This window comes from Phyllopteryx taeniolatus, chromosome 6 (genome assembly GCF_024500385.1).
Source record: "Phyllopteryx taeniolatus isolate TA_2022b chromosome 6, UOR_Ptae_1.2, whole genome shotgun sequence".
NCBI classification, from domain to species: domain Eukaryota; kingdom Metazoa; phylum Chordata; class Actinopteri; order Syngnathiformes; family Syngnathidae; genus Phyllopteryx; species Phyllopteryx taeniolatus.
Window position 1 is genome coordinate 31428433 of NC_084507.1, and position 18916 is coordinate 31447348.

At 43.2% G+C, this 18916-nt stretch overlaps 2 protein-coding genes and 1 long non-coding RNA gene across 3 annotated transcripts; 1 reads left to right on the top strand and 2 right to left on the bottom strand.

Moving 5' to 3' along the window:
- The first annotated feature begins 752 nt into the window (after positions 1-752).
- On the top strand, positions 753-3398 carry LOC133479040 (uncharacterized). Its single transcript, XR_009788812.1, has 4 exons — positions 753-981; positions 1999-2107; positions 2207-2282; positions 2532-3398. It is a non-coding gene; the product is annotated as an uncharacterized LOC133479040 (long non-coding RNA).
- Positions 3399-3730: 332 nt separating this feature from the next.
- rpz4 (rapunzel 4) lies at positions 3731-8146 on the bottom strand. The gene has a single exon (XM_061775471.1). The coding sequence runs from the start codon at positions 8144-8146 to the stop codon at positions 6974-6976; it is 1173 nt and encodes a 390-aa protein (XP_061631455.1). The 3' UTR covers positions 3731-6973.
- Positions 8147-11137: 2991 nt separating this feature from the next.
- Positions 11138-16704, bottom strand: rpz5 (rapunzel 5). Its single transcript, XM_061775470.1, has 2 exons — positions 16582-16704; positions 11138-13679 (listed from the first exon to the last, which is right to left on the bottom strand). Exon 2 carries the CDS (start codon positions 13611-13613, stop codon positions 12432-12434), a length of 1182 nt encoding a protein of 393 aa, XP_061631454.1. The 5' UTR covers positions 13614-13679; positions 16582-16704; the 3' UTR covers positions 11138-12431.
- Between the last annotated feature and the right edge of the window lie 2212 nt (positions 16705-18916).

The following is an 18916-nucleotide window of genomic DNA, read 5'->3' on the forward strand; positions in this document are numbered from 1 at the left end:
CCGACTCTTTAGCATTTTATTAGTGTGAAATTTTTTTTTTTTTCTTTTGGGGGGGAATCTGGCTTGCACATCCACAGTGGGGCTTTTAATTGAAATTAATCTCTCATCTCACAGTAAAGGACAATCTGACACTTATTGTACAGAAATATCTCAAGTGTTTTGCATGCGAGATCCCAACCGTTATTCTTAACTTCTTAACCCTTGTAACCATTTTCAGTTTTGTATTGGTGGTTGGCAAAATAATAGTTCAGTTGTGCCTAGATAAATTTTTCTTCCCACTGTTGCAGTTAATTGAATATGCAACATGGCTTCCTTCACAAATGTCGGTTAATTTCCGAGCAAATCATCTGTATGCATGAAATGGGAGGACATCAGTAGCAAAAAAAATGTAAATAAAAATGACACTCATTGTCTTTTATCCAAAATAAGACTAAGGAACACTGTTGTTCCATTCTGTATTCAAATAAATCTTAGATAGCATTACGGCTTCAAAATTCAGCTATTCCAGGCCCCACATTTATAAACATTATAGTGGACACATTTTTTTTTTTTTTCAAATTTGCCATTCCACATCTTCTCAAGACCTTCGTCACCGAATATTGTGCAGACTGGAAGTGTTGCCTCCCTTGTCGCTGGCGTGTACGTGTACGTATCCGCGCGCGCGCGCGCGCGTCGCTGCTGGGGGTTGAATGATCGCCTGATGAATATCACCCGCGCCTGCCTGCAAATGTTTCTTGCTTGGTACAGAGCGCCGACATTTCTGTTGTATAGTGTTCAAATTAAATGCCAGGTTGTTTGTTCGTGCAGTTCCAGTACCACCTGGTGGCAAGTTTGTGAGTGTATTGTCATTTGAATTGGGCATATCTTCGCCCCCCCCCCCCCATTTTTGAGGACCCACCCGAAGTCTGATGGAAGTGAACAGAATCGGGTGGAATTCCCCCGTCAAATGTCGAAAATCACGATGTGTGCGTCAATTAGCAAGTAAGTGCCTCAATGATAAGAATTATTAGCGAATGTAGCTTGTCTATGTACGCTGAACTGAATGCTACCTGTAGCATTTTCGAACTTTATACATGCTTATGACCTTAGCTAATTAGCATATCAGAATCAGAATCGTCGTTATTTGCCGAGTATGTCCAAAAAACACACAAGGAATTTGTCTCCGGTCGTTGGAGCCGCTCGAGTACGACAGCAGACAGTCAATTGACACAGAGAACACTTTGGAGATGTTAAGACATTGAGAAAAACTGTCACTGAGCAGTAAATGGTTGCAGGTCACGTTTTCTAAATGTTTCCTGCAAGGTAATACTTGTAATTTTCGAATTTTAGTCGTTGGGAAATCCCCTTACCACATTTTAACATTTTTAAATTTAGGTTGAACTTTTCCTTCTGACAAAGATCAAAATGTCCCCTGATTTCGGCATAAAAAAAAAATCACACATTCACAGGAATCTGCCCTTTCTAAAAAAAAAAAAAAAAAAAAAAAAAACACACAAAAAAAAACTATATTAATATGATTATCATATGTGTTTAAATGTCGCATTTCTGTCTCAACTAATAAGAAACCTCTACTAAAGAGTCAAGGTTTCGGTAACAAGTTTCCCATTGATTTCTTGGGCAGATAAAGATGAAATCCCAAGTCCGTATCCGTATTTTATTTGCGTAACCCTCTGTCCAATGATGAGCAGTCTGTGGTGTGGGATTTGGAAGAGCAAATAAGCATTTTTTTTCCCCCCATTTTTATATCATGTACCCTTCTACATTTTTCTTGTTTTAAAATGTTATGTAAAGCACATTGAATTACCTTGTGTCGGAAATGCGCACTATATATTTTTGCTTTATTTTTGTGTTTCTGGTTGATTTGCTTCATTTACTGGATGTTTCTTGTTGTCCAGTTTTTGGATGCAAAGTAGTGTGCGTCGGTGATGCCAATCTTGGTACAGCAACATTGGCTTGATTAAGTCCTCATGTGTTACTACCCTAAAATATTTGTTTTAGGTGATTCTATGTCGGCATTGCCGTCACTCCCATCACCTGGCTGGTCATCATCACAGGAGTCGGTTCCATCAATATCACCACTATCATCCCCTTGGACATATTCTCCAAGGTAAATAAAATGTGAATATTGCGTGTGCATTGTTTTACGGTCCCCAAAATGTAGAAATTCAACTTGTCTTCATATTTCTCGTTTCTTGAAATCCCTTAGAGAGATGCCAGATTCCACCCTCATCGCTCGTCACGCCCAGTGTCCCCACCTCATCGCTCAGCATCACCTTGCTCTCGTAAGTTTCCACAATGAAACTTTCAGCTTGAATGTCTTTGTAATGATCATTTCTTCTGTCACTTGCATATCTAGCATTCCTTTTTAATAATAGATAATGTTGTTTATATGGGACCGTAAACAACTAACCCGCAAATACTTGCTTCTCATGATCAACCATTGTTTTTTTAATCACTGACTGGCATATCATTTAGTCCTCAAAGTAATGAGTAACCCTAAAGACAACAATGTTGATACTTTTCTCTCTCAGCTGCTGAATTTCACATGCTTACACTGATGGAACAAACAAAGCACCAGCTAACACAGCTGACTGCCATGGTAAACTTAATTCCTGGGAGGATGGTGGATGAAAGTTGACCAGAAGTACCCGAGGCCATTCGGTGACCTTTTGGCTCACTGGAGGAGGTGGAACACCATGAGGAGTGGCTTAAAGAACTACCAAATTCCTCACAGAAATGCAACTTGGTATGAACTGACTTTTTAACCATTGGAGCAACCAGATGTTTAACACTATGATGATGCTGCTCATCGTTGACTTTTGAACAGTTTTATTTTTATATAGATAGATATATTTTTTTGTGAAACATTTACTTATCTGGTTTGTCAAATGAAAGCAATATTGTCTCAATTTGTCATTAGGTCAACATTGTAGTGTACGGTGGTTTTCTACATGCTGTACACATAACGGAACAGACATTTTATGATTGTATTTGCATGTCATCGTTTTTATCAGTTTTTGTGTACAGAGCAAATATTTGGTTAATTCCAAAATAATAATGATCCATGTTTTTAGTCCACTTTTGTAGAGGAAACATCCTGTTGATGCATTTATTCCAAATTCAGAAACCTTATCAAAATTGAACCAAATGTAGTTAGTAGACTTTACGCCGCTTTAACAGCCTTATCGGTATCGGCCGATAATTAGCATTTTATGCTGATCGGCTTTGTCATCATTCGCCGGTCATTGATCGGCTCCGCAAAAGACATTTATTCCGCATGGCCATCGTGCACAATATATTTGAATCCAAATGCTAGTTTATTTTTACCCTTGTTGCGTGTCTCTTGACGTAGACCTGTAAATATCTGACGGCCAATAAAGTTATTTAAAAAAATAAAATAGGTGTGTTTGTAAGAACAAAATGGGGGGGAAAACGTGTGTTGGTGGTCACCAGCGCTCAGGACAGGAGAGGACGTTCATTTAAGGCTTGCTTGAGGTATGTTCACGCACTTTGAATACGATACGGCTCGCAAACAGGCAAGAAAAACGTAACGGTTGGACGTAAGCATGCCGCCGTTCTGTCGAATCATGCTCTAAAGTTTCGGCGTGGGTGAAGTAATTGAATGAAAAATAAAGTCATTGAATTACAGTCAGTTAGCACCCATTATTTCTGTCATGTTGTAATGTTGGTTCGACCTGACTGATGAGAATAGACGATCTGACTCGAGCAGTGATTTCCAACCTTTATGGAGGCAAGGAAGATATTTTACAATTGAAAAATCTCACAGCACACCAGCAAACAAAAATGTCACAAAATGTGGATACATGAATTACTGTATTTACTTCCTGCCATCTAATAGAAGACCATTCATTTGTTCTGTCTGTCACTATGCCTCACTGGCATAAATATAGGAACAAAGATACATTGATTTATTGTAAATATCATTTTTTGAGCAATTAAGTACACAAGTATCTACAGTAAATGAACAGCTCATTTAAATAGACACATTGCTCCATCTTGTGATCGATGATCGGTTATCGTTTTTTTTAAACGCTGTGATCGGCCCCCAAAACCCTGATCGTGTAAAGCCTAATTTGGATGTAACCATTTTATGAGGTACAGTATTTGGCTAGCTAAGTTTTGTGCTTTTCAAAATATTACTCATGAAAAAAAAAAAAAAACACTCATACATACAGTACTTAAACTGTACAACTGTTCAATGTTACTGAACTTCATCCACTACTTGCTCTTCTCTAACAGGAACTGTAAGGCAAAATAACTAATAGTTGTGTGTATACAAAAAAAAAAAAAGTGTCGATCCGGTCTGGAATGCTTTGGATGAACGCTCATATTTGTTTGGCAAAGTTTTAAGCCGGATGCCCTTCCTGACGCAACCCTCTGCATTTATCCGGGTTTGGGACCGGCCTACAGTTTGCACTGACTTGTGCCGCCCATAGGGCTGCATTGAACAAAAAGTTACTATTGGCAGTGAAATCAAAGTAACTGTAATCTGAGTACTCTAATATAAAAAGTAACACGTTAGATTAATTGTCACTAATTGGGTGCACTGAGAAAACCCAAAGATATAAGACGGTGCCAAATAAAGCTGTCATGAGACAAGAATCATACAAATCCCATCATGCACCGGCCGTGGTGACCTGTGACCCCTCCCACTTCGCGGTTGAGTAAATACAACACGCATCATATGCGTAGCAGGGCTGCATTTAACATGGCTCACTGTGGTGATGTAAAAAAGCGCTTGTTAAGAAGACCGTCCCCAGTTTCTTGTGTTTTGAACAAAAACGGGAATTCTGAATTGGATTTTTCGGTGTAAAACTCAAACTATATTTTCATGGTTGATATTCCATTATAACACTATGTAACCATTCCAAATGCTCAAGATGATTTTTTGTCAGCGTACCACTGTTAGCCAAAACACTAGCTGTTGCTAACTTGCTTGTTCGGTGCTCATATCCACAATCATACAAGCTTCACACAAGGAAGGCACAAAGGTTTTTACCTTTGCTATTTAACGGCTTAACAAGAATTCGATACATTTAAGATTCAGCTCCTCCCCTCCCGAGCTGGCCACTAAATCGTGCGCAAATCACATTCAATTCAATCCTTTGGTCAAAATTAGATATTACACTTTGGTACCAAGCTGTCAATTTAAATTACAATAAAAAAATACACTGAAATCGCAACATAAAACAAATATTCAACAATTGAAAAAATTAAAATAAACGTGACGGCTTTATTTTTTTTCTTCAGTGTATTAGCATGTGAGTTCCCGTCGATCAAACCTTTATTTTTATTATAGCACCTTTCAAACGTACAAAGCAACATACGTGCTTAACAAAACAAAGGACCAACACATCGATACCCAACGCCCAATTAGTTGCAATTAGAAAAGACGATGAAAACATCATGTAGCTGCTGAGCAGAGCGGAGTGCGGCAGCGCCTTCGTGCGAGCTGGTGGACCCCAGTCGAGAAACACTAAACATGGCCAATGAGTACAATAACCGATACTCGCTACACATTCCAACAGAGCTACATGGGGCACTAGTGGATAGGGAGTGATTCCCAAAGACAGCCCATGACGACGACTAGTACCCATGCCACTTAGTTGCACTTGGCTCCACCCACGTGCGAGGTAGCCAATCACAACCGCCCGAAGCGATGCCATTCCAAACGACAAAAAAACGTCTGGCCATTGAGAGCCAATTAGCCGAGTCGTAGGTTAGGGCGGGCCGAGCGGGCGTTCGCAGAATGGGCGTCCCGCAAGGCGGGCGGGCCCATCCTCCCGATTCCTCGTGATGTTTGTCTGCGTTCCTGCGGTCACCTGACGACTGACGCCGGCTCAATGCGGCAACTGTGCGCTCAAATGGAAAGCATCACGGCACCTATACAACATTACCAATGTCTGCTTTGTCAGGGCCGGGAAACGCCGAACAACGAGCGGAGAGGTAGAAAATATTTGCATCTGGCACCAGTGCGCTTGAATGGCAAATTTTCATTATCACAGGACACACGAAAATCAAAGTATAACCTGTGGAGTGCAAGGAATATTTAGTCAAACATTTGAATTTGCCGTTTGTCAACACCAGGAGCGTCGGAAAATGAGTACTAGCGCATCCGGCACCAGTGCGTCCGATTGAGGCAAAATCCGCCACGTGTTGCTCATGACAGAACTCACAAATATCTAAACATTAGCTATATTGTGAAACGCAGGGTAAGTCTGCCATTGTCGTTGAAAGTGTTGTAAAATATTGCACCAGTGTGTCGGATCAACTCGAAACTCGGCATGCATGTTTGAGCTTGGTGGTACAGTTTGAGGATTAGAAATCTCGAACGAAACTGCATTGTTGTCTTGCTTCAAATGAGCGGATAGCTAATTGTTCTTTTCCTCATCTTATTAACAAAAGTGCTCAGTGTCAGACACCATTTCAAACCCGGTATGTCTCTACATGACGGGTTGTGACCGGAAAGAAAACTTTTTGTTTTGCACTTTTTGAACATGACGCCTGCCTTTCTGTGCCATAGATAGAAAAGCCGCGACCACGTGATTACAGGGCAGCCAGGGTGTTTCCACGCTCCCCAAAATAGCCTTTTCCTCCATTTCGGAAATATGAGCAATTTAAATCCAGCACACCCGCTGCAATGGTTTCATTAATCACATAGAAGAAAGGGGGGGAAAAAAATCTTTTTTTTTTGTGTTTATTCTGAGAATTCAATTGGAATAACATCTACCGTGAAACACACGGTAATGAAATATGCTAAATAGATGCATTTAAGACAATGTTTGGTAAATATGAGGAAAATGTTCAGATGATAAACTGCTTCAGTAATGTCTTGTGCCAAGTGAAACTGCCTTCGGGGGCCCAATCGAGACGCGAGTGCTGTGTTAAGGCGCAAAAGGTGAGGAGTGTCGCCGGCAGCGTGAAGGCGTTGCGTCTCGATGCGACCGAGCCGCTATGCCGAGTGAAGGCACACGTACAAGTTCTTGTGCTCCTCCCAGTAGTGAAGCCCGTCGGCGAAGCTCCAGGCGCAGGCCAGGTCCTTGCTGGTCTTCACGGCGTGGATGGCGCATTCGCCGGGCATCTTCTCGAACAGCATCTCGGCCACGGCCACCGCGCCCGGTTTCTTGTGGCTCTGGATCAGCTGGCGCACGCGGGCGCCGTCCACTGGCTCGGGCGAGGCGCTGTAGGACACCATCACGTTGAGTTTGTCATCCGACGCGGACACCTGGAAGCGGCTCCTCCCCGTGGAGCAGTGGTAGTTCTTGGGGGCGAAGAGGCCCGTGGGCGATTTGAAGATGCGCACCGACCAGCCCACCCAGTCGTACTTCTTCTTCAGCTTGGCGACGAGGGCGTCGGCCATCTGCTGGTTGGTCCAGCCCGGATTGTCCCTAGCCAGCCGCCTGGCGTCCAGCTCGGCCTGCTTGGGGAAGCTGACCACGCAGTCCCGGATCACGGCGTTCATCTTGTCCTGCACCACCGTCATCTTCTCACCCCACTCCTTCAGGAGAGCGTCCTCCTCATCGTAGCCTTTCAGGGCGGCGTGGCCCAGCAGGGCGATGAGTCCCAAGCAGAAGAGCTTCTTCAGACGGGCACAGAAATCCTCCATGGGCCGGCGGCTTTTTTCCTCGTAGTTGAGGATGATCTCTAGCACCGACTCGCCCGAGAACTTGTCGCCGGTTACGGCATTGTAGAGCACGTGCAGGTTCTTGTCGCCGCCAGTCTTGTCGAAATGCTCCAGGAAGAGCTTCTTCTTGACTTCCCGGAACTTGGCCTTGGCGTTGAGGATGTCCATATACTTCCGGAACTGGTTGGTAATGTTCTCCTCCACTGAGAAGTAGGTGGCGTCCATGCCGCTCTTCTTGATCTCATCGTGGATGCGCCGCATCTGGTCGGAGACTGCCTCCAGGCGGTCGCGCACCTTCTGGAACTGCTCCTTCATGAAGGCCGCCTCCTTGCTCTCCACATTGTCCAGCGCCAGCTTGACGATGGGCGCGGCAATGGAGAAGACCGGGAAGATGTCGCCCACGATGCTGGCTACCACCTCGGCGCCCTGCTCGAAGGCCTCCATCACAGTCTCCACCAAATCCTTCTTCTCCGCCACGAGCCTCTGCAGCTGGTCGGCCATCTCCGGTGTCGCTGTGCTTCTGTCCAAGATGAAAATATAGTTGAAAGTCTGCTGGCCCCAGTTTTCAATCAAGAGCAACACTAGCTGAGGGTTTAAAGATGAATAAATTCTGACTTGTGGAGCGCTGCTCAGTCAATAACGGCAAAATCTTAAGGCTAATTGTACAATTGTGACGAGCGGTGATCTAGCGCAGCTACCTCAAAGCATATCAGATCAGATACCATTTCAAAAAAAAAAAAAAAAAACAATAATATACTTGCTTCAGCATACAGAAAAAGTGCTGAAAATCTCAAGGATAAATGCACCAATTTGCATTGTCGAATACCACAACGATCTCTGATCAATAACATCTGTCGCTCTGCGATCTTTCGGCCAGCTTTTAAAAACAATAGTCATCCTCATAAATCGTAATGAAGGCAAAACAATATTAAAGATAAAATTCACAATTGTTTTAGACTTAATGTTAATTCAACATGCTACACTGACCCCCCCCCCAAAAAAAAGGGGGTCGGCTACCTGTAATTAAGCAAACCAACTCGGGCTGCAGCTAACTATTATTTTAACTCTTTCGCTGCCATTGACGGCTGTTGAATTCAAATATCCATGTTCACATGGAGGACTGGCAGTGAATCAATTTATCAATTATTCTTTGATCAATTGATGAATCTAATTTAAAAGCGATTTCCATCCCTTAATTCAAAAACACATTTCAAATTGACAGCGCAGAAATGTTTTTTTCTTTGCAAAGATGTTTGCAAATGTCTTATTTGGGGAAAGATAATCAGTCTGCTTTCATGGATGACAACAGAAATCGGAGAATATTTACTGTTGAGAGGCTGAAGTTTTTGGACAATTCTAAGTTAAACAATGTCTCGAAACGATTAACCAATGATCAAAATAGTCGTGGATTAATTTGATAGTGAAGCAGTTGTCGATTAATCGATTTGTTCCACCTCTAGGGCCAACTGTCCACTTGTTTCCAGTCCTAATGCTAAGCTAACATGCTACATTGCTATACAGTCACTGTCCAATGAAAAACAATTTGGTTTCCAGTAGCGACACTAAAAATCCGTCCAATTGTTTCCAGTCTCAATGTTTAACTAAAATGCGACAATCTATCATGATTTTGTGGATAAGCAGTTTAGAGAATGGCTGGATGAAAAATCCTAATTTTAATTTCATGTAAAAATCGAGACCAACTTTCAATGGCCTTAAATTTGGCAATTGGCACGCTATACTGTACATTTGTATGTCACGTTAAGTAACCTGCATCCTCCGTCCCAACAAAATGTCACAGCTTTCCTGAGGTCAAACCCGCTGGACCGAAAGGTGCAGGTTGCCATGGCAACTAGGCAATGGAAAATAACCTTTCTGGCCACATTGCTCGAGGGGATTTAATGACGGACAACAGCACCCAGGTCTTTTTTTTCCCCCCAGTCTGCAGTGTGTGGCTGCCATTCGATCCTGCGGTTATTGCAGTGTTAACTCTCATCATGAACACGGAGCGTATTATGATCCAGACGTCAAGTCTCCACTGAAATATGATACGATTGAAATATGACACAAGACAGGAGATTTTAGGCGCAGGATTTTTTTTTTTTTTTTTTAACATTGCAAGATGACAAATTTAACAGGACATTTGCCTCACATGATATATGGGGGGGACACTAGTCATTTTCACAATTTGAGAAATGTTTTTTTATAACATTTTAGTAATTAACCGTAGATAATTGATACTGATAAAACATTTAAAACCCAAAAATGTATTCCAGTCCAAAGGATTTATTTACCATCATTTCATTTACCAGTATAGTTTTTTTTTTTTTTTAAACACTTGATGGGCAATATTTCATTTTTAAGGGTTTACCAGTATAATAGGGAAAACTACTCAATAAATACTTCAAACAAATGTATTATGCGCCAAAATTCAAAGAAATATTCCAGTCATAAATTTTAAGAGTTTTTACATGCATTGTAAAAAAATTAAAAGATATACGTTAAATAAATAGTTAATTTTCAAGCGTGACTGACAAGTATTATACACTTAAATAAACCCATTTTTTTTTTAAATTAAACCCCAGAAATTATTATATATTTTCCCCAGAAATTATCATCTATTTTCCCAATTTAAGTAGTGGCGGGCAACAAATTTCCACTGCATTATATAGTGAGGAGGGTGGAAAGACAATCTCTAATGACACTTAAGGGAGAGCTGAGCAAACAGCCTGTTAATGAGCTCTCAGAACGGCCGACGTATCGATCGACGAGCTGAGAGGCAAACAAAAGACGTTAACAAGCTTCAAACCGCACACGAGCAAAACGTTTGCTAAACGTTTGGCAAACAAACCACCGGCAGGCACCGAACCCGGAAGCTGACGTCATCGCCAAGCGCTGAAGTGACCAACGCCCAGAAAAGTTGGACGAAACACTTTTTTTAACGTCGGCTTACTGTCAATAGGCTGACTTTTACCACTTAACACGAGCAAAAGAAGGAGCCACGCTAGCAAATTCAAATCTATTTTTTTTTTTTATTCGTTTTACAGGCCAGGGAAGCACAAGCCGCGTTTGAGAGCACAACACGACGGGATAACGAATCAGAGTCGTCTAGCTCGAAAGTGAGCATAAGCGTGGAAATATTGGCCCAATTGGGGATTTAGTAGCACTCACCTCCTCTAAAAGAAACAAAAAGAAGTTTAGTTGAAAAGAAAAGACGTCAGAAACTTCAACCACCGTGAGCTTCCGTCTCTCCGTCACGTGATAGAGGCACACCCATTGGGGCGGTGACAGTAAGTGACGTCATTCACACTCGGCCCTCCCGCACCCACTTGGCAAACTAAAAACTGTTAGATTATATATTATAAACTCACGTTGAATAAATATAGCAAGCGGATTGAACATTTGAAAGCCAAATTTGAAAATCCAGAATTAGCATTTTAACATAGTATAATGCCTGAACTCTTGAGTGTGGGCCGATACAAGTATTTACATCACTTTGATTTGGGAAGGTCTTTTATACACACTTGTAAAACAATAAAAACACATTTTAACACATAATATATTGAGAGAGACAGTAAGAGCAATGGATGGCACAAAACATTTGCACAATTTACCCCCCCAAAAAAAGAAAATAGATGAACAACTGTATTAACACTTGCCCCAAAAATCTGTGACATGGCGAGACCGCGAAACATGAACCGCGATATAGCGCGGGATTACTGTCGTGGAAATGACATTTTGGATAGTTCGAATTTTCATTCATGATGTCTGCAACTGTGACTCGTCGAAAGGACAGCAAGCGATAGCTGTACTTCAGTTTTACCCGTTCAAAGCGCAACGCCATATCGCCTCCGACCAATGACGTCACTTACTTTTGCCGTTCATGTGTACGGGGTTTCTCGCTACATTTATTCACAATTCAGTTGCAGATATCTGTAAATCCAGTTTGAGATATCGACAACGTCATTTCGCTTAGTCAAAAATCAATTGAAGATATCTGAAAATGGACATGTAGATATCTTAAATTCTAAACATCTGCAACACAATTTTAGTCCAGCTGTCAAATATTCGATGGAATATGTTTTTCTACACAGGTAGTGGTTTTGTACATTACATTCCTGAGGGAGGGGGGGCGGGGGGGGGGACATCTTTTGTTCATCTAAAAATTTGTACCCACGAAGGAAAATCAGTAAAAATATAAAAAAATGGCAAGGTTGAAAGACTGACAAGAAAAGTAACATCACAGTGATTCAAGCATGTCAGATTGATGTTCCAAATCAATCGGGGGGGGTCCTGCTCTATGACACAACAAAGTCAGCGGGGCGTTCTCTTTGGGGTCTTCGCTGCGTTGTGACTTTTTGTTTATATAAACGGGAAGCCTCGCTAGCTGCCTCTGGGCTATTTCTCGCAAAGCGAAAACATGCTGGTCTTTTGCAACATGGATTTTTGTCACTTCACGAAACAACAGACTTGGCTGACGTACACTTTACTTGGAAATATCGGACCATGAAAGGAAACATTTTATGTTGAATGCCGTTGAGCGTTCACACAATTAGAGTGGCCTTGAGTTTGACGCCTGCGACTTAGCTGACTTCAAACAATTTGAATACGAGCAAATAAAAAGTGCATTTTCCATAATATGTCCCCCTTTGATTCAGATTCATTGCTCTAAGTAGTCTGAGATGAAATAAGGACCTTAGAAAGACATTCAAAGTGGATTGACTTCGTGCTTCAGAGTCCATTGCGTTGAACATTCATGGAGGACACGGCGCGCGCAGCGGCGCTGCTTCTACTGCGGGTGAATGCACAGGAAGGCCCGCTTGTGCTTGCCGTAGTAGTAGGACTCCACGCTGAAGTTGTTGGACTCCACCACCTCCTTGTAGTGGCTGACGGCGTGCACCAGGCAATCGGGGAAGCAGCGGTTGAGCGTGAGGGCCACCGCCATCATGTTGCCCTTCAGCCTCTGCTGCTCGATCTGCTCGTAGATCCGGGTCTTGTCGATGGGCTGCGGGTCCACGCAGAACGACACCACCACCTTGATCTTGTTGCCGGTCACGAGCTCGAACCAGTTGGCCCCGCCGCTGCCGTGGAACTTGCGTCCCGCCAGCCAGTTGTAGAAGAAGATGCGCTCGCGGCTGTTGAAGGCGCGCACCGACCACTTGACCCAGTCGTACTTCTTGACCAGCGTGGCCAGGAGCGAACGCGTGAAGTCCTCGCCGACCCTGCACGTGTCCTCCTTGAGCACGTCCTCCAGGTCCAGCTTGGCCTGGTCCACGAAGGTCTCCGTGCAGTGGTCCACGGCGGCTTTCATGCGCTTCTCCACCGCCTCCATCCTGTCCTGCCACTTGGTCATCATGCCCGTTTCCACCACGCCTTCCTTGAGGGCGGCGTAGCCCATGACGGCGATGAGGCCGACCACGAAGAGCTTCTTGAGCCGAGCGCAGAAGTCCTCCACCGCCCTCCGGCTCCTCTGCTCCGTGGTCACCACGGTGTCCAGCATGGGGTCCCCCGCCGTGTTCTCCCCCACGACGGCGTTGTAGAGGGCGTCCAAGTTCAAGTCGGCCTCGGTGTTCTCGTAATACTTGATGAACTTCTCCTTCTTCTTCTCCTTCATGCTCGGCTTAGCGTTGATGAACTCCTGGAACTTCTCGTACTGGCCCAGCATGTGGGCCTCGCGATCAAAGCTCTGCTTGTTCATCGACGTCCTCTGCAGCTCCAGGGCGATCTGGTCGATCTCGCTCTGGATCCCAACCAGCTTCTGGTTGACCTGCTCGATCTTCTGGCTCAGGTAGATGGCCTCCTTGCTCTCCGGGTTGCTGAGGATCTCGGCCGAGGCCATGAAGACCGCCTCCAGGATGGGGTGCAGCTGGCCCACGGTGGCGGCCAGAACCTCGGACGCCTGCCCCATGATGTCCACCCCTTTCTCGATCTTGTCCTTGTTGTCCACCAGCCAGTTCGCTACGCTGTTCATGGTTGCGCGATTTAACGGCCGCTAGCTAACGGCGACAATATGATTCTGCCACAGCCGGAGACGTTCCTGAAAGGAGACCAAGGGGGAAACCCTTAAAGGAGACATTTATGCCAGAACCGGTTTCTGACCTAAAAGCGAAGACACCAGACAAGCATTTTGCGAAAAGAAACATGTCAACAGTGACTTTTATGTGCTTTTTGTCACACCTCAAACTACAAAACAAGAAAAACAAGACTGAGAAAGGGCTTTTGATGGCAAAATAATCCTTTATTTACAGATAAACAACTAAGAAACACGCCGTCAGCGATGAACGTCAGCTGCTTTTGTACATGCTGTTCTCCATTCGCTCCGTGAACTGCGTCGTCTTTTCTCGCCACCGTTATACACACTTCCTAATACCTACCGCGACACATACTCTGTTTATGCCTTACATATGCATCCTCTGTCCGAGTTTCGTTGGCTGAACTTGATCTTCTACTCAAAAGCTGTGCTGAGCTCAAAACCAAAGGGATGACACTTGATTGGCGGACGGACACCAAAATATGCGCTCAAACACGTCACTTTTCCCATCACGTGTCGCTTTTAAGAAGCTCACTAACGTCACTGGCAGGCACGAGCGCCAAGAACCGGACCTCGTCCCGACACGCAAAACCTCCTCCGGGTCGTGTCCGCACACGTCGGCATCGCGCCGCAAAAGTGCATGCACACACATGCAGACACACACATGAACCTAATGTCGTCTTTACGATCGCTCATTTCTAACAAAAGCTCGGAGCCAATGTAAACACAGATGTTCGCAGAGGAGGAAACTAGGTGGGGGATTTTACTGCGCTAGCACGTCACTTATCGTGTCAACTTGAGAAAAGACACACCCGGGAGATGATCTAAGTTTCGCTTTTACTCCCTGGGGTGTCCGTGTTGTGTTGAGGGGGAAAAAGGCACACCCAAGCCTGGCGCACTTGTGCAACCTTGTAATCGCACGCACGCACAGTGTACATTGCCTTGTGTGTGTTTTTGTATGACAAAAAGACAAGTGAGGGTTTCTGTCGTGTTGCGGGTCGAACCCGTTTTCAAGTTGAAAACGCTGCAAAACACAATTGTCATTTTAATTCCTTTTATGTTTTATACTTGCTCTTATATAGATAGATTTTTTTCTCACCAAAGTTACACACATTTTCTAATATACACACACATATATATATATATATATATATATATATATATACATTTTTCTTTTTTTCCACAAAATAAGGAGGCCCTTATCTTTTGTTTGTCTTTTGGATAGCTTTTTTTTTTTTTTTATTTGTTTAAATCGGAGGCCCTCGTTTGTATATATAAATATTTTTGTAATTAAAAATGTTTTCTTTTTCTTTTTTGGGAGGACATACTAAAAAATGTTTATTCAACAAAAATATATTTATTTAAAAATTAAGAGGCCTCCTTTCTTCCTTTTTGTAAATATTTTTAAATTATTTTATTCTGTAAAATAATTATGGATTAAATCAATAAGGAGGCACTTGTTTTTTTGTGTGTATATTTTAAAATCCCTGTTATTATTATTATTTTTTTTTTTAATGTACGTAGTATATTAAATATTGACAGTCAGTGACACAAGTGGGCAAAATGGGGCAAGAAATGTCCAATTTCTATGTTTGTACGTGACATCATGTTTTATTTCATTCTTTTTTTTTTTTTTTTTTTTTTTTTGCTGGTTAAACGTAGAGCGGGTGACATTTGACCCCTAAGCACTTTTTGATGGTTTCATGGAGCCCAACATAGCGGGCGGGTTAACCGATGGCACCTTGATGCGCACGCCTGCAGCGATGAGGTCACCCGGCGTCAATTTTACTGCACGCCCACGAACACGTCTCACACGTTTGCGACGGGAATCGAGCAGCCAAAAAACGGGGATTGTCGAATATTTCCAACAAAAGTTTGCCACGCAGACGCAACCAGAAGTTTGGTCTTTTAAGGTGGAATGTTCTGAAAGGGCGAGGCCCTGGCGAGAGAGTTCGACCCCCTCCTTTTTTGCAGCTCGCAGGAGCTCACAAACGCAGCCAATCGGGCCGCTCCTCCGCCCGAGCCGTGCGCGGCCTTGACGACGCCGCCCGAACGTTTCGTCTGATTTTTCACTTTCTTTTGTGCTCAAATATGCAACAAAGCGTAAACGAAGAGCTCGTTGAACTCAAACACACCTTCAAATCCTTAACTCGAATGGTCTCCGTGTACTGGCAGAGCGACAGCCGGCTTTAATTCTTGCTATTTCACTTTTCCCTCTTTTCTTTTTTTTTTACCCAAGTATGATTTAAAAGTGTTAAATAATAGAGGATTAAAGCTGAGCTGACCTTCAAATCCTCAACTTGAATGTTCTAAAAGCATTGGCAGAGCAAAAATAATGCTTTCATTCTTTCTATTTCACATTCTTTTTAAAAAAAATTCTTTTTCCCTTTTTTTTTTTTTCTTCTTTTTGTTCCTTTTACCAAAATGAGTTAACAAACTCACATTCAGATTCCCTACTCGAACGGTCGAAATTCATCTTCACCTTCAGCAAAACGGGCCTTTAATTCTTTCTGTTTCGCTTTTATGCTTTCATTTTTTTCCCAACCCAAATGTGCTCTCAATTGTTAGAGAACTGAAGCTGAGCTCACCTTCAAATCCTCAACTTGAAGGCTGGAAATCCATTGGCAGAGCAAAAATAATGCTTTCATTCTTTCTATTTCACTCTTTTTCTCCAGCCCCTCCCCCGCACCCCCCCCCCCCCCCAAAAAAAACATGTGCTCGAAAGCATCAATTAAGGGAGGATTAAATCCAAGATCACCGTCATACCCTCAACTTGAACGATCCTAATCCATTTTCAGAGCGACAAGCGGCTTTTAATTCTTCCCATTTCCATTTCCGTTTCTTCGAAGCCCAAAAAAATGTGCTTTAAAGCTTTTATGAATTTATGGAGAATTCAAGCCGAGCTCACCTTCAGACTGCCTCCAACTTGGTCCAGTAATCCAGTCGGGAGGGAAAGCCGGCACCAGCCTCCGCCGGATGTATTTGTGCTCTCTCTCTCTCTCTCTCTCTCCCTCCCTCCCTCCCTCCCTCCTTCCCTCCCTCCACCTCAGCCCGTCTCGTCACTCCGCCTCTGGAAACTCCTCCATCGTTTCGCAGCATTCCAGAGGGTGAATGGAGAGAGAGAGAGACGGATGGACGGACGGACGGATGGATGGAGAGGCCCGCTGGGGAAGAAAGAGATAACATCCTGTAAACACTCCCCCCCGTGCAGGGACATGCTGGGAGAAACACCCAGAGTATGTGTGTGTGTGTGTGTGTGTGTGTAGAAGCTGTTTCTTCCTTGAGATACGACTTGAATTTGTTCTCTGACCGTGCTTGCATCTCAAATCCTCTTCTATGTCCTCTTCAAACAAGCTACAAAAGTGTATAACCGTGCAGTTTGCAATGTCATAGTTGAACATAATCCACTTTTTTTGTCACCCTTTTTCATTAATTCAATGGACATTGCGCTGCTCCTTCTGGTATGCACACACTACCACTTGAGTGTTTTGTGGTACTTCTGCAGTACTTGTAGTACTTTTGCCGTTATTTTTTTCCACTATGTACATTTTTACTTGAAGAAAGTAATAGGTGCTTCTACTTTTACCAGTCTTTTTAAAAATTATTATTTATTTATAACTGTTTTGCTTTTACGTAAGAAAGCAGCAGAATCAGTCCTTTTGCTTTGACTGGGAGTGAAAAGCGAGCCGCTGAAGCCGCTCGTCCCCGAGACAAAACCGGCCTTGTTGTGGCTGGGAGCCGGTCGCCACGGCAACCGCTCACACTCCCGCCAACTTTGGCCCACTAGCGCCTTACCAACGACGACCGCTCGGCCTCAAAGGCATAAATTAGCGACGGCGGGCGATTGGTCGCCGGGCCAATCGGTCGGTCACGGCGCCGCGGCCGGATGAAGGGTCGCGTTTGTCTGTGCTAGCGAGCCGTGACAGGCGGCGCGGCTGCACGTCACGCGACATGACAAGTTTGTGCAAATTGCCTTCTGCTGTTTGAATAAACATAACAATTCTTGCAAGCTTTATATTCTTTAACCTCTGTAAAGAATAAATAATATTACTGCGGCTTACTGCGAAGTTGTGACCGTCCCCTCCGTGTTCATGCATGTATATTCATATGTCCCTCTTATACTGACCCCAGGTGTCCAAGGCACGCGCACCAGAAGCAGCAGCACAATGTCCAGGAAGTGTGACAAAAAGTCAGACAAAAACTGTTCAATTCTTTTTTATTATATTTAATAGTGTATGTTTTTTTCATAAAGTATATTCTATAGCTGAAAAGCGTTTCAATTTTTTGAGCGGGCTGGAGCGGATTAATGGCCTTTCCATTCATTTTAATGGGGAAAGATAATTTGAGATGCGTGAAGTGTTTAAAGTTATGAGCTTGGTTATGGAACAAATTCAACTCGTATCTCAAGGCACGATTATACTTTGTCTTTTGAATAAGTTGAAGTGTGCTGACCCCGCCCCCCACTCACAGCCTGGCTCAACGAGTGCCTGTTTAATGTCTTGATTTAAAAAAGAAAAATTGAAAAAGATTTTTTTTTTTTCATTTATTTTTTTAACTTAGCCTTTATTAATTTAGCCTCCTCATAAGACAAAACCATTTCAAAACTTTTTTTTTGGGGGGGGGGGGGAATCATTAAAGCGACCTATAACATATGCAATTCAATTGAAAGTTCTTATTCATCTTTTTGAGAGGGGAAGTAGAAATGAACAAATGAGATGATATGATTGCACAAGTGCGCACACCCTCTTAACAACGGGTGATGTGGCTGCGTTCACGGTTAACCAATCACATTCAAACTCGTCGAATGGGAGTCGACGCACACGAAAGTGCCTTCGATTAACCCCGAATAAAGTGCAGCTGTTCTAATAGGCTTTCCCTGACTTTTTCTTGTGCTTTCTCGCCGAAGCCTGAAGGTTTTGTGATGACACTGACTTTAATTGGGAACTTTATTCTTTTTCTATTTCCAGTGGTCGTGTTGATTTCAAATGTGCAAGGTACCGATGTCAAAAGAGCTTTCGGATATCTCCTGCGGGGAAAGATCGGTGCAAACAAACCACACCAGGTAAGTAGAAAGCTATCAAACACAAATATTATTTGACTATTGTCAATACTGGACTGGACAAACCAGTTTGTGGCTGCAGTAAAAAAGAAAAAAAGTTATTTAAAAAAAAAAAAAAAAGTCTCCAACAGTTGTTTGTTTTCTTTCCCCTTAAATGCAAGAATGTCTAGATTTACAATCATAA